Source organism: Macrobrachium rosenbergii, chromosome 6 (assembly GCF_040412425.1).
Source record: "Macrobrachium rosenbergii isolate ZJJX-2024 chromosome 6, ASM4041242v1, whole genome shotgun sequence".
NCBI lineage: Eukaryota > Metazoa > Arthropoda > Malacostraca > Decapoda > Palaemonidae > Macrobrachium > Macrobrachium rosenbergii.
In genome coordinates, this window is record NC_089746.1 from 9354632 (window position 1) to 9369785 (window position 15154).

General features: G+C 33.4%; 2 protein-coding genes across 3 annotated transcripts in view; both read left to right on the forward strand.

Annotated features, from left to right (window-relative positions):
• The window catches only part of LOC136839170 (mucin-2-like), a 112057-nt gene extending 103632 nt beyond the window's left edge, over positions 1-8425 (forward strand). For both annotated transcript variants that reach the window (XM_067104859.1, XM_067104858.1), the window contains exons 42-53: positions 2369-2500; positions 2660-2763; positions 3208-3343; positions 3777-4247; positions 4849-4904; positions 5154-5283; positions 5596-5727; positions 5888-5991; positions 6444-6579; positions 7016-7484; positions 8041-8096; positions 8346-8425. In XM_067104859.1, coding sequence (XP_066960960.1) covers positions 2369-2500; positions 2660-2763; positions 3208-3343; positions 3777-4247; positions 4849-4904; positions 5154-5283; positions 5596-5727; positions 5888-5991; positions 6444-6579; positions 7016-7447 — 1833 coding nt within the window. In that variant the 3' untranslated portion in view covers positions 7448-7484; positions 8041-8096; positions 8346-8425. The remainder of the gene's footprint in view (positions 1-2368; positions 2501-2659; positions 2764-3207; positions 3344-3776; positions 4248-4848; positions 4905-5153; positions 5284-5595; positions 5728-5887; positions 5992-6443; positions 6580-7015; positions 7485-8040; positions 8097-8345) is intronic.
• Positions 8426-12505: 4080 nt separating this feature from the next.
• On the forward strand, positions 12506-15027 carry LOC136839172 (integumentary mucin A.1-like). Its single transcript, XM_067104861.1, has 5 exons — positions 12506-12658; positions 12817-12920; positions 13366-13501; positions 13939-14409; positions 14968-15027. Exons 1-5 carry the CDS (start codon positions 12548-12550, stop codon positions 15025-15027), a joined length of 882 nt encoding a protein of 293 aa, XP_066960962.1. The 5' UTR covers positions 12506-12547.
• The last annotated feature ends 127 nt before the right edge of the window (positions 15028-15154 follow it).

The following is a 15154-nucleotide window of genomic DNA, read 5'->3' on the forward strand; positions in this document are numbered from 1 at the left end:
GACTGCACATGTCTAGAGCCAAGTGGTTCTACAGTTGAGGCCTATCTGCAATACTGTATATATGCAAGATAGTTACTTGCAAGAATATTGAGACGCTCAAACAGAAAACTAAGGGAAAAGCACAGATGGTGCCAAATAACTCAGTTCAACACTAAATGCATAATTATGTTAACACTGAATGCTCCAACACAAATTACTGAAGGTGATCACACAATGGAAAATAAATGAAAAATCAGACAGAGAAATAACAGGAATCGTGACTGACTAAGAAACCTTATTCTGGCACATTACCTTTGTCAAGCTGACAGTGTCCTTGTTCGATTGGTCGCTGCCGGTGGAGGAGGGAATTAAAATGCCACTTCAAAGGTATACCAGTTCAAGGGTCAGGCAAGGTTAAGAACATCCGTCTGCGGTGGCGTTCTGAGAGCTTCTCTCCCTTGATTTCCATTGCATCGTATATAAACAACCTTCGGAGATTATGCATCGCGTCCAACATAGGTGGCGCAAAAGTCAATCTTTGCCACGTTTTCTATATAGGCCACATGGCAGCAGTCAACCTCGTAGAGGGTTAACATAGCGGCTCTGCTGACTTTCTCTTTTTTTTAGCTCCTCCTTTGTCACTGCTTGATGCCAAGAAGGTACAATGGTCACTTGGAAAACAAGGCCTTAGGCAGTCATTTGGACAAAGAGAATGGTTAGGCTTAACCATTTTGGGGAATGAAGGAGAGAGTTTATGAAGGGGCAAGTAGAAACCCACAGTTCTAGTAATTAAAACAATTGTAATGAATTTTATTTCTTTCTCTGCTACGTTATGGATGTAAAACGGGTGAGGTGGGTTGGAGGGAGGTTCCATTTGTTGCAATATATATATATATATATATATATATATATATATATATATATATATATATATATATATATGTGTGTGTGTGTGTGTGTGTATATATGTATATATGTATATGTATATGTATATCTATATATATATATATATATATATGTACAATATATGTATATGTATGTGTATATATATACATATAATGTACTGTGTATATATACCTCGGTCCTCGACGCTAATTCATTCCAGAAGAAGTGTCGAGATTCGATTTTGTCGAATTCTGAGTTAATTTCTCCCATAAGAAATAACTGAAAATGGATTAATCCATTCCTGACCACCAGTCATTACCCCAACCTTGCCTTTTTATACAAAACTTTACACAAATTACAATTAAATAAGTTCAGAGTTGAATAACTTACCGTATCAGAAGCACTTTTTACATTTTTAAATGCATACTGTATCAAAAAAATTGGCCTATGACCAATGCGGCCGTATTACCAATGATAGACCGAGCGCCATAGGCTAGGCTAGGTAGCCTATAGGCACTACCAGAATGTACTGCAACGGGTACACATGAAAACTGTTGTTAATAATGATAATATTGAAAAACAAGCCAGATTATCACATTAAATTAATAATACAGTATTTATAAGCTGAATAACTGTATGTCTGTTATCATAAAATTAAGAAAAATTTCGTAAATTACGTCGGAACTTGGCAACTTGTGGCAGATGTAAACAAACCACAGCGCCATACTGGTGGTGTATCGCGGTACTAATTACATTTACTGAAAGATGTTTTACAGTGATTTTGTACACTATTCCGGTAGACTCTGTATGAAATTTACCATAAATATTGAATGTTTATGTAATTAGTACCGCGATACACCACCAGGATGGCGGTGTGGTTTGTTTACATCTGCCACAAGTTGCCGAGTTCCGACGTAATTTACGAAATTTTTCTTAATTTTATGATAAAATACTGTATTATTAATTTAATGTGATAATCTGGCTTGTTTTTCAACAGCAGCAGCAGCAGCAGCATGTGTGAGCTTTAAATGCTTTTAAATAAGCATGGGAAGAACGCCACCAACAACGCCAACTAGCGGTAGCCGCCCGAAACACTTTTTTCTAAAACATCATATGATTCATTGGGTCGGATTCCGGTTTGTTGTTTGAGCTCCGACGCAAAATTTACTCAACATTTCGTGTTGAAATCCGATTATGTCGAGTTCTAGTACGGTCGAGGACCGGGGTTCTACTGTATATATATATGTTATATATAGTATCATGTTGTTAATGTAGTGTTCATGAAGCCTTACTAGGAGCCAAACAATTTTGAAGATTTCAATCCAGTATTTGATATAAAAAATTTGAACAGCTAAACAGGAACCTCTTTTGTTAAATGTAAGATTTGTACTTGTATGTGCTGTAGTCATAATTGTTGTGTCTAGTTCTTGTATTTCATGATCTTTTTAGGGAATATTAAAAAAAATTTACATCTCATGATTTTTGTGTGTGCTTTACATTTCAGAGCTATATCCCTGACATCCACATGGGATTAAGTTTAATGATTGTGCTTCCATTCATGTCCCAAAATGGGGAAGAAGATATGATCATTTTACTTCTCACATATCCTCCAAAACCCAGCAACCCAATTATTCAGGTAGAAATTATGATTATTTAATCAGTTTTACCTCAACCATTTTGCATGGAATGTTTAGTTGAATTGCCATAAGAATTCTTATAGTTATTTTAAACTATAATAGTTTGAGAACCTGTTGAACTTTTAAGACTGATATGTCCATTTTATTTATTTTTAAAGATTATGCTAGATACAGTTATATTTAGTGAAGGATGCCACAATGGAAGTGCAAACTGTTCCACTAATTACTCATGGCCCAAGATTATGCAGAAATTCAGTGAAAGGTAAGTTTTAATATCAGATTACACCCTTGGAATGTTTTGAGTAGTTGAAGAAAATAATTGTTACAAAATTTAGAAAACACTTTAGATATGTGAGTGGTAAATTTTATATCATATCTTTCTCCAGGAGGTAACATTTTCATGACATAGTTCATACGGTCAAATTAAATTTTGAAATAATCGTTGCTCTACCAGTTGCTCCTAAGTATTTTCAGGTTTTCCATTAAATTAACTGCAGTGTGAAGCTGTATGAGCTTTAGATGCTTATATCTTATTTTTATGCTTGAGAGTCCTAAAAATAAAACTGAAAAGCTATATGCAAGGTAACTAATTTTACTCGTAATAACCCTTGAATGTGGTTTTAATGTTGATTGTGTGATGTGTAATGTATTATTTAATAATTGTGCAATAATTTCACAGTTTAAGCTTTATCATTTTTCCTCTTAGTGTTCCTGATTTACGTTTGAACACTAGTACATCTTCATTGACGGGGTACATTCAAATGTTATCAGGTGTTCAGCCATTTGAACGAAAATATGTAAACATTACTGACATTCAGGATATTGAAGAAGAAATAGATTGCGTGAGTAAAAGAAATTGTATTATTTTAGATGAAGATGCAATAATATGCTCATTAAATACAGACTAATATAGAAACTAGTCTCCAAAATTATTAATCAGAATAATAAAATGTGTTACATAATCTTAGTCTGATTGATATGAAGGTCCATATTTTATAATGATATTTTATCAAATGATTTTATCTGTAAAGAGAAAAATGTGTTGTAAAAACAAAAATAACTGGACAGTAGCAAAAGGAGAGATTAATTATGTTATATAGATTCCAACAATTAAGAAATTTCATTTCTTCTACAACATTGTTTTATCTGTCTTCATATGAAACCAAATTATTTTGTAACTATTGATATGTTCAGTTATATTGAAGTATGTCTGTTGTTTTATGTAATTACTACAGACAAGGCTTTTATCACTACAATAAAAAATTTTCAATGCAGCCTCCAGACACGACAGAAGAAACATCGACAACTTCTGCAACATATTTGCCAAGCACAAGTGAATCATCTGTTTCCTCAACAACCTCAGTTGTGCCTGTGACATCTACAACTACCTCTGTAATGCCAACATCATCAATCTCTGTGCCTAGAACCTCAACAACTACAGGTCCCACAACATCCACATTTACTGTCCCCACAACATCATCATCAACTACTGTCCCCACAACAGCCTCAACAACTACAGTCCCCACAACAACCTCAACAACTACAGTCCCTACAACCACAACAACTGCAGGTTCCACAACATCCACAGAAAGCACTACATCCTCAGCAACAACAACATCCACTGAAACCCAGACACCAACAACTACCACCAATGTTCCAGTCCTCGATGAACATGTTGATGTTATTGTGCAAATTCACGAGCAAGTTGATGCTGATTGTGATGAGGAAAGCATGAATAAGACACAGGTAAGCTTAAATAATACTCAGATATGTTAAGTGAAATTTTTATTGAAGAGACAGTGTTTTTTTCTGCTTATGGTCTAACATCCCTCAGTAAGTGCAGATAAATGGCTTACCAATGATTAAATTTATTTATTACAGAAAGTTTTATCAGAACCATTATACACTACTACTGATTATAATGCAGAATTTAAATACTGTACATCCTAACCGATGGCCCATGCTAATTCAAGAGAAAAATACACAGTTACTCTATTCAGAAAATGTCAGTAAAGGGAAAAACAAATAAAACATTTGAAAGACATAGGATACTAAATGTATGCATCAGTGTCTTATAACTATATTTCCCAAAAGGAATATACATTGTCAGGCATCTTTTGAGTGTGTTAAGAGTAGAAGTTAGAGGCATCAGTTATATTCAATAACAAATACGTAGCTGAATATTTGAGTTATATATTTACCATAATTTTCAATTCCTGAATGACTTGTAAGAGCTTCGTAGGTTGTATTCACGTTTTGATAGTTTATACTAGTATCCAATCTGTTTCCTATTCCCTCTGAGTATTTAATGGAAATGTTCTGATTGGCTTTCTCATATCTTTTACAGGAGGTTATTATTGAGAATACATTCCATGAGTATGATCTCAGCAGGGTTCTTAAAAGGTTGAGTAGATCTAAGATTCTGGCGCTTTCATTGTAAAATTGATTAAGCCTACAAAAACTTACCTTTCCTTTTGTAACTGATGTTAATGTTTCAGAAACTTTTGATTGTTGAACTATGTTTGTTGACCTAAAATTTCAAATGCATTGTCATCACAAATATATATTTTGAATACCTTGTTATATATAGATATCAGTACTTATTTAATGCAGCATAATTTTGTTTCAATACCTTTATTTTTTACTGAACAGATTACAAGAGAGTGAGAATGGATTTTCTGTGGCGGAAACTATAATTACCCAAAATATTTCTTCACTGAATAATGATTCATTTTGGTACTATACAAGTATTTCTGGCACATTGGAAGTAGTCCCTGATAAGGTAATATTTTCAAGATTGTGTAAAAAACTGACCAAGTTTGTTATGTAAATAATAAGGCCTCATGTTCTAAGTGTCTTTGTGAAGCTGTAGTTGGAGCTGAAAAATGTTTTAAGTTTATCATTCCTGTATTTGATGTAAAAAATATTGATAAGTTAATTAGGAACCTGTTTTATTAAAGATCATAATACTGTACTGTATTTGCACTGTCACATGCTTTACTTATATTGTTGTATCTAGTTCTATTATGGCATAATTGTTTTAGGAGGTATCAGACTTCTCATCTCATGATTATTTTTTGGTGTATCATTTCAGAGCTATACCTCTGACATCCACATGGGATTAAGTTTAATGGTTGTGCTTCCATCAGCATCCCAAAACGGGGAAGAAGATATGATCATTTTACTTATCACATATCCTCCAAAACCCAGCAACCCAATCATTCAGGTAGAAATTTTGATTATTTAATCAGTGTTCCCTTAAATATGTTAAGGAATGTTTTATGTGTATTACCACAAGAATTCCTTTTGTTGTTCTTGAACTAAGATTGTTTTGACAACTTATTAAACTTTTAACACAGATATGTCCATTTTATTTGCTTTTAAAGATCATGCTAGACACAGTTGTACTTATTGAAGGGTGCTACAATGGAAGTGCCGACTGTTCCACTAATTACTCATGGCCCAAAATAATGCAGAAATTCAATGAAAGGTAGGTTTTTTATATCAGATTTACATCACAGAAATTTTGCCAGTAGTTGAAGAAAATGAATGTTACAAAATTTAGAAAACACTTGAGCACTTGAGATATGTAAATGGTAAATTTTATATATCTTTCTCCAGGAACTAACATTTTCATGAAGTAGTTCTTACAGTCAAATTAAATTTTGGAATAATCATTGCTCTACCAGTTGCTCCTTAGTATTTCCAAGTTTTCTGTTAAATTTATACAGTGTGAAGCTCTATTAACTTTAGATGCATGTATCTTATTTTTATGCTTGAGAATCCTTAAAGTAAAACTAAAAAGTTATATGCAAGGTAACTCATTTTACTGAATTATCCTTGAAAATTGATGTAATGTTGATTGTGTGATGATGTGTAATGTATTTATATAATAATTGTACAATAATATTACTGTCAAAGTTTTACTATTTTTCCTTTCAGTGTTCCTGATTTAGATTTGAACACAAGTACATCTTCATTGACTGAGCACATTCAAATGTTATCAAGTATTCAGCCATTTGAACGAAAATATGTAAACATGACTGACATTAGGGATATTGAAGAAGAAATAGATTGCGTGAGTAAAATAAATTGTATGATTTAGATGAAGATGCAGTAATATGCTCATTAAACACAGACTAATATAGAAGCTAGTCTCCAAAATTATTAATCAGAATAGTAAATAAATGTGTTACATAATCTTAGTCTGATTGGTATGAAGGTCCATATTTTATAATGATATTTTATCAAATGATTTTATCTGTAAAGAGAAAAATGTGTTGTAAAAACAAAAATAACTGGACAGCAGCAAAAGAAGAGATTAATTATGTTATACAGATTCCAACAATTGAGAAATTTCATTTCTTCTACAACATTGTTTTATCTGTCTTCATATGAAACCAAATTATTTTGTAACTGTTGATATGTTCAGTTATATTGAAGTATGTCTGTTGTTTTATGTAATTACTACAGACAAGGCTTTTATCACTACAATAAAAAATTTTTCAATGCAGCCTCCAGACACGACAGAAGAAACATCGACAACTTCTGCAACATATTTGCCGAGCACAAGTGAATCATCAGTTTCCTCAACAACCTCAGTAGTGCCTGTGACATCTACAACTACCTCTGTAATGCCAACATCATCAACCTCTATGCCTAGAACCCCAACAACTACAGGTCCCACAACATCCACATTTACTGTCCCCATAACATCATCATCAACTACTGTCCCCACAACAGCCTCAACAACTACAGTCCCCACAACAACCTCAACAACTACAGTCCCTACAACTGCAACAACTGCAGGTTCCACAACATCCACAGAGAGCACTACATCCTCAGCAACAACAACATCCACTGAAACCCAGACACCAACAACTACCACCAATGTTCCAGTCCTCGATGAACATGTTGATGTTATTAAAAATTTACGAGCAAGTTGATGCTGATTGTGATGAGGAAAGCATGAATAAGACACAGGTAAGCTTAAATAACACTCAAATATGTTAAGTGAAATGTTATTGAAGAGACAGTGTGAAACATCACTAAACAGTGTATATGCTCCTTTTTTCACTCCTTATAGTCTAACATCCCTAAGTAAGCGCAGGTAAATGATTTTGCGATGATAATTTTTACTTATTACAGAAAGTTTTATCAGAACCATTATACACTACAAGTGGTTATAATGCAGAATTTGAATACATCCTAACCGATGGCCCATGCTAATGCAAGAGAAAAATACAGTTACTAAGTTAAGAGAATGTCAGTAAAGGGAAAAACAAATAAAACATTTGAAAGACATAGGATACTAAATGTATGCATCAGTGTCTTATAACTAAATTTCCCAAGAAAAACATACATTGAATATTTGAGTTATATATTTACCATAATTTTCAATTCCTGAATGACTTGTAAGAGCTTCCTAGGTAGTATTCATGTATTTTGATAGTAATTTATATACTCTTATCCAAACTGTTTTCTATTCCCTGAGTATTTAATGAAAATGTTCTGATTGGCTTTCTCATATCTTTTACAGGAGGTTATTATTGAGAATACATTCCATGAGTATGATCTCAGCAGGGTTCTTAAAAGGTTGAGTAGATCTGAGATTCTGGCATTTTCATTGTAAAATTGATTAAGCTTACAAAAACTTACCTTTCCTTTTGTAACTGATGTTAATGTTTCAGAAACTTTTGATTGTTGAGCTATGTTTGTTGACCTAAAATTTCAAATGCATTGTCATCACAAATATATATTTTGAATAACTTGTTATATATAGATATCAGTACTTATTTAATGCAGCATAATTTTGTTCAATACCTTTATTTTTTTACTGAACAGATTACAAGAGAGTGAGAATGGATTTTCTGTGGCAGAAACTATAATTACCCAAAATATTTCTTCACTGAATAATGATTCATTTTGGTACTATACAAGTATTTCTGGCACATTGGAAGTAGTCCCTGATAAGGTAATATTTTCAAGATTGTGTAAAAAACTGACCAAGTTTGTTATGTAAATAATAAGGCCTCATGTTCTAAGTGTCTTTGTGAAGCTGTAGTTGGAGCTGAAAAATGTTTTAAGTTTATCATTCCTGTATTTGATGTAAAAAATATTGATAAGTTAATTAGGAACCTGTTTTATTAAAGATCATAATACAGGCAGTCCCCGGTTATTGGCAGCCTCGGTTATTGGCGATCTGGTTTTACGGCGTTTGCCTAGCGACGACAATAACCAGATTTTCGTCGTTGATAACCGGTTAACAGCACTGATCGCCTCTTATCGGCAACACCGCTAACCAGTTATCGGCGCCGCTAACCGGTTATTGGTGCCGCTAACTGGGGATCAGTGCTATTATCACCGATTTTCGGTTAGCGGCAATTTTCGGTTGTCATCACGCCGTCAGAAACGGAACCCCGCCGATAACGGGGGACTGCCTGTACTGTATTTGCACTGTTACATGCTTTAGTTATATCGTTGTATCTAGTTCTAGTATGGCATAATTGTTGTAGGAGGTATCAGACTTCTCATCTCGTGATTATGTTTTGGCTTATCATTTCAGAGCTATACCTCTGACATCCACATGGGATTAAGTTTAATGGTTGTGCTTCCATCAGCATCCCAAAACGGTGAAGAAGATATGATAATTTTACTTATCACATATCCTCCAAAACCCAGCAACCCAATCATTCAGGTAGAAATTTTGATTATTTAATCAGTGTTCCCTTAAATATGTTAAGGAATGTTTTATGTGTATTACCACAAGAATTCCTTTTGTTGTTCTTGAACTAAGATTGTTTTGACAACTTATTGAACTTTTAACACAGATATGTCCATTTTACTTGCTTTTAAAGATCATGCTAGACACAGTTGTACTTAGTGAAGGGTGCTACAATGGAAGTGCTGACTGTTCCACTAATTACTCATGGCCCAAAATAATGCAGAAATTCAATGAAAGGTATGTTTTGATATCAGATTTACACCACAGAAATTTTGCCAGTAGTTGAAGAAAATGAATGTTACAAAATTTAGAAAACACTTGAGCACTTGAGATATGTAAGTGGTAAATTTTATATATCTTTCTCCAGGAACTAACATTTTCATAACGTTCTTACAGTCAAATTAAATTTTGAAATCATTGCTCTACCAGTTGCTCCTTAGTATTTCCAAGTTGTCTGTTAAATTTATACAGTGTGAAGCTCTGTTAACTTTAGATGCATGTATCTTATTTTTATGCTTGAGAATCCTTAAAGTAAAACTAAAATATTATATGCAAGGTAACTCATTTTACTGAATAATCCTTGAAAATTGATGTAATGTTGATTGTGTGGTGATGTGTAATGTATTTATATAATTGTACAATAATATTACTGTCAAAGTTTTACTATTTTTCCTTTCAGTGTTCCTGATTTAGATTTGAACACAAGTACATCTTCATTGACTGAGCACATTCAAATGTTATCAGGTGTTCAGCCATTTGAACGAAAATATGTAAACATTACTGACATTAGGGATATTGAAGAAGAAATAGATTGCGTGAGTAAAATAAATTGTATGATTTTAGATGAAGATGCAGTAATATGCTCATTAAATACAGACTAATATAGAAAATAGTCTCCAAAATTATTAATCAGAATAATAAATAGATGTGTTACATAATCTTAGTCTGATTGGTATGAAGGTCCATATTTTATAATGATATTTTATCAAATGATTTTATCTGTAAAGAGAAAAATGTTTTGTAAAAACAAAAATAACTGGACAGAAGCAAAAGGAGAGATTAATTATGTTATACAGATTCCAACAATTGAGAAATTTAATTTCTTCTACAACATTGTTTTATCTGTCTTCATGTGAAACCAAATTATTTTGTAACTGCTGATATGTTCAGTTATATTGAAGTATGTATGTTGTTTTATGTAATTACTACAGACAAGGCTTTTATCACTACAATAATAAATTTTTCAATGCAGCCTCCAGACACGACAAAAGAAACATCGACAACTTCTGCAACATATTTGCCGAGCACAAGTGAATCATCTGTTTCCTCAACAACCTCAGTTGTGCCTGTGACATCTACAACTACCTCTGTAATGCCAACATCATCAACCTCTATGCCTAGAACCTCAACAACTACACGTCCCACAACATCCACATTTACTTTCCCCACAACATCATCATCATCTACTGTCCCCACAACAGCCTCAACAACTACAGTCCCCACAACAACCTCAACAACTACAGTCCCTACAACCACAACAGCTGCAGGTTCCACAACATCCACAGGAAGCACTACATCCTCAGCAACAACAACATCCACTGAAACCCAGACACCAACAACTACCACCAATGTTCCAGTCCTCGATGAACATGTTGATGTTATTGTGCAAATTCACGAGCAAGTTGATGCTGATTGTGATGAGGAAAGCATGAATAAGACACAGGTAAGCTTAAATAACGCTCAAATACGTTAAGTGATATTTTTATTGAAGAGACAGTGTGAAACATCACTAAACAGTGTATATGCTCCTTTTTTTCACTCCTTATAGTCTAACATCCCTCAGTAAGCACAGATCAATGATTTTGCGATGATAATTTTTATTTATTACAGAAAGTTTTATCAGAACCATTATACACTACTACTGGTTATAATGCACAATCTAAATACATCCTAACCGATGGCCCATGCTAATGCAAGAGAAAAATACAGTTACTAAGTTAAGAGAATGTCAGTAAAGGGAAAAACAAATAAAACATTTGAAAGACATAGGATACTAAATGTATGCATCAGTGTCTTATAACTAAATTTCCCAAGAAAAACATACATTGAATATTTGAGTTATATATTTACCATAATTTTCAATTCCTGAATGACTTGTAAGAGCTTCTAGGTAGTATTCATGTATTTTGATAGTAATTTATATACTCTTATCCAAACTGTTTTCTATTCCCTGAGTATTTAATGAAAATGTTCTGATTGGCTTTCTCATATCTTTTACAGGAGGTTATTATTGAGAATACATTCCATGAGTATGATCTCAGCAGGGTTCTTAAAAGGTTGAGTAGATCTGAGATTCTGGCATTTTCATTGTAAAATTGATTAAGCTTACAAAAACTTACCTTTCCTTTTGTAACTGATGTTAATGTTTCAGAAACTTTTGATTGTTGAGCTATGTTTGTTGACCTAAAATTTCAAATGCATTGTCATCACAAATATATATTTTGAATAACTTGTTATATATAGATATCAGTACTTATTTAATGCAGCATAATTTTGTTCAATACCTTTATTTTTACTGAACAGATTACAAGAGAGTGAGAATGGATTTTCTGTGGCAGAAACTATAATTACCCAAAATATTTCTTCACTGAATAATGATTCATTTTGGTACTATACAAGTATTTCTGGCACATTGGAAGTAGTCCTGATAAGGTAATATTTTCAAGATTGTGTAAAAACTGACCAAGTTTGTTATGTAAATAATAAGGCCTCATGTTCTAAGTGTCTTTGTGAAGCTGTAGTTGGAGCTGAAAAATGTTTTAAGTTTATCATTCCTGTATTTGATGTAAAAAATATTGATAAGTTAATTAGGAACCTGTTTTATTAAAGATCATAATACAGGCAGTCCCCGGTTATTGGCAGCCTCGGTTATTGGCGATCTGGTTTTACGGCGCTTGCCTAGCGACGACAATAACCAGATTTTCGTCGCTGATAACCGGTTAACGGCGCTGATCACCTCTTATCGGCAGCACCGCTAACCGGTTATCGGCGCCGCTAACCGGTTATCGGTGCTGGTAACCGGGGATCAGTGCTATTATCACCGATTTTCGGTTAGCGGCAATTTTTGGTTGTCATCACGCCGTCAGATACGGAACCCCGCCGATAACGGGGGACTGCCTGTACTGTATTTGCACTTTACATGCTTTAGTTATATCGTTGTATCTAGTTCTAGTATGGCATAATTGTTTTAGGAGGTTTCAGACTTCTCATCTCGTGATTATTTTTTGGCTTATCATTTCAGAGCTATACCTCTGACATCCACATGGGATTAAGTTTAATGGTTGTGCTTCCATCAGCATCCCAAAACGGTGAAGAAGATATGATAATTTTACTTATCACATATCCTCCAAAACCCAGCAACCCAATCATTCAGGTAGAAATTTTGATTATTTAATCAGTGTTCCCTTAAATATGTTAAGGAATGTTTTATGTGTATTACCACAAAATTCTTTTGTTGTTCTTGAACTAAGATTGTTTTGACAACTTATTGAACTTATAACACAGATATGTCCATTTTACTTGCTTTTAAAGATCATGCTAGACACAGTTGTACTTAGTGAAGGGTGCTACAATGGAAGTGCTGACTGTTCCACTAATTACTCATGGCCCAAAATAATGCAGAAATTCAATGAAAGGTATGTTTTGATATCATATTTACACCACAGAAATTTTGCCAGTAGTTGAAGAAAATGAATGTTACAAAATTTAGAAAACACTTGAGCACTTGAGATATGTAAGTGGTAAATTTTATATATCTTTCTCCAGGAACTAACATTTTCATAACGTTCTTACAGTCAAATTAAATTTTGAAATAATCATTGCTCTACCAGTTGCTCCTTAGTATTTCCAAGTTTTCTGTTAAATTTATACAGTGTGAAGCTCTGTTAACTTTAGATGCATGTATCTTATTTTTATGCTTGAGAATCCTTAAAGTAAAACTAAAATATTATATGCAAGGTAACTCATTTTACTGAATAATCCTTGAAAATTGATGTAATGTTGATTGTGTGATGATGTGTAATGTATTTATATAATTGTACAATAATATTACTGTCAAAGTTTTACTATTTTTCCTTTCAGTGTTCCTGATTTAGATTTGAACACAAGTACATCTTCATTGACTGAGCACATTCAAATGTTATCAGGTGTTCAGCCATTTGAACGAAAATATGTAAACATTACTGACATTAGGGATATTGAAGAAGAAATAGATTGCGTGAGTAAAAGAAGTTGTATGATTTTAGTTGAAGATGCAGTAATATGCTCATTAAATACAGACTAATATAGAAAATAGTCTCCAAAATTATTAATCAGAATAATAAATAGATGTGTTACATAATCTTAGTCCGATTGGTATGAAGGTCCATATTTTATAATGATATTTTATCAAATGATTTTATCTGTAAAGAGAAAAATGTGTTGTAAAAACAAAAATAACTGGACAGTAGCAAAAGGAGAGATTAATTTTGTTATACAGATTCCAGCAATTGAGAAATTTCATTTCTTCTACAACATTGTTTTATCTGTCTTCATATGAAACCAAATTATTTTGTAACTGTTGATATGTTCAGTTATATTGAAGTATGTCTGTTGTTTTATGTAATTACTTCAGACAAGGCTTTTATCACTACAATAATAAATTTTTCAATGCAGCCTCCAGACACGACAGAAGAAACATCGACAACTTCTGCAACATATTTGCTGAGTACAAGTGAATCATCAGTTTCCTCAACAACCTCAGTTGTGCCTGTGACATCTACGACTTCCTCTGTAATGCCAACATCATCAACCTCTATGCCTAGAACCTCAACAACTACACGTCCCACAATATCCACATTTACTGTCCCCACAACATCATCATCAACTACTGGCCCCACAACAGCCGCAACAACTACAGTCCCCACAACAACCTCAACAACTACAGTCCCTACAACCACAACAGCTGCAGGTTCCACAACATCCACAGGAAGCACTACATCCTCAGCAACAACAACATCCACTGAAACCCAGACACCAACAACTACCACCAATGTTCCAGTCCTCGATGAACATGTTGATGTTATTGTGCAAATTCACGAGCAAGTTGATGCTGATTGTGATGAGGAAAGCATGAATAAGTCACAGGTAAGCTTAAATAACACTCAAATACGTTAAGTGATATTTTATTGAAGAGATAGTGTGAAACATCACTAAACAGTGTATATGCTCCTTTTTTCACTCCTTATAGTCTAACATCCCTGAGTAAGCGCAGATAAATGATTTTGCGATGATAATTTTTATTTATTACAGAAAGTTTTATCAGAACCATTATACACTACTACTGGTTATAATGCAGAATTTAAATGCATCCTAACCGATGGCCCATGCTAATGCAAGAGAAAAATACAGTTACTAAGTTAAGAGAATGTCAGTAAAGGGAAAAACAAATAAAACATTTGAAAGACATAGGATACGAAATGTATGCATCAGTGTCTTATAACTAAATTTCCCAAGAAAAACACACATTGAATATTTGAGTTGTATATTTACCATAATTTTCAATTCCTGAATGACTTGTAAGAGCTTCCTAGGTATTATTCATGTATTTTGATAGTAATTTATATACTCTTATCCAAACTGTTTTCTATTCCCTCTGCGTATTTAATGAAAATGTTCTGATTGGCTTTCTCATATCTTTTACAGGAGGTTATTATTGAGAATACATTCCATGAGTATGATCTCAGCAGGGTTCTTAAAGGTTGAGTAGATCTAAGATTCTGGCATTTTCATTGTAAAATTGATTAAGCTTACAAAACTTACCTTTCCTTTTGTAACTGATGTTAATGTTTCAGAAACTTTTGATTGTTGAGCTATGTTTGTTGACCTAAAA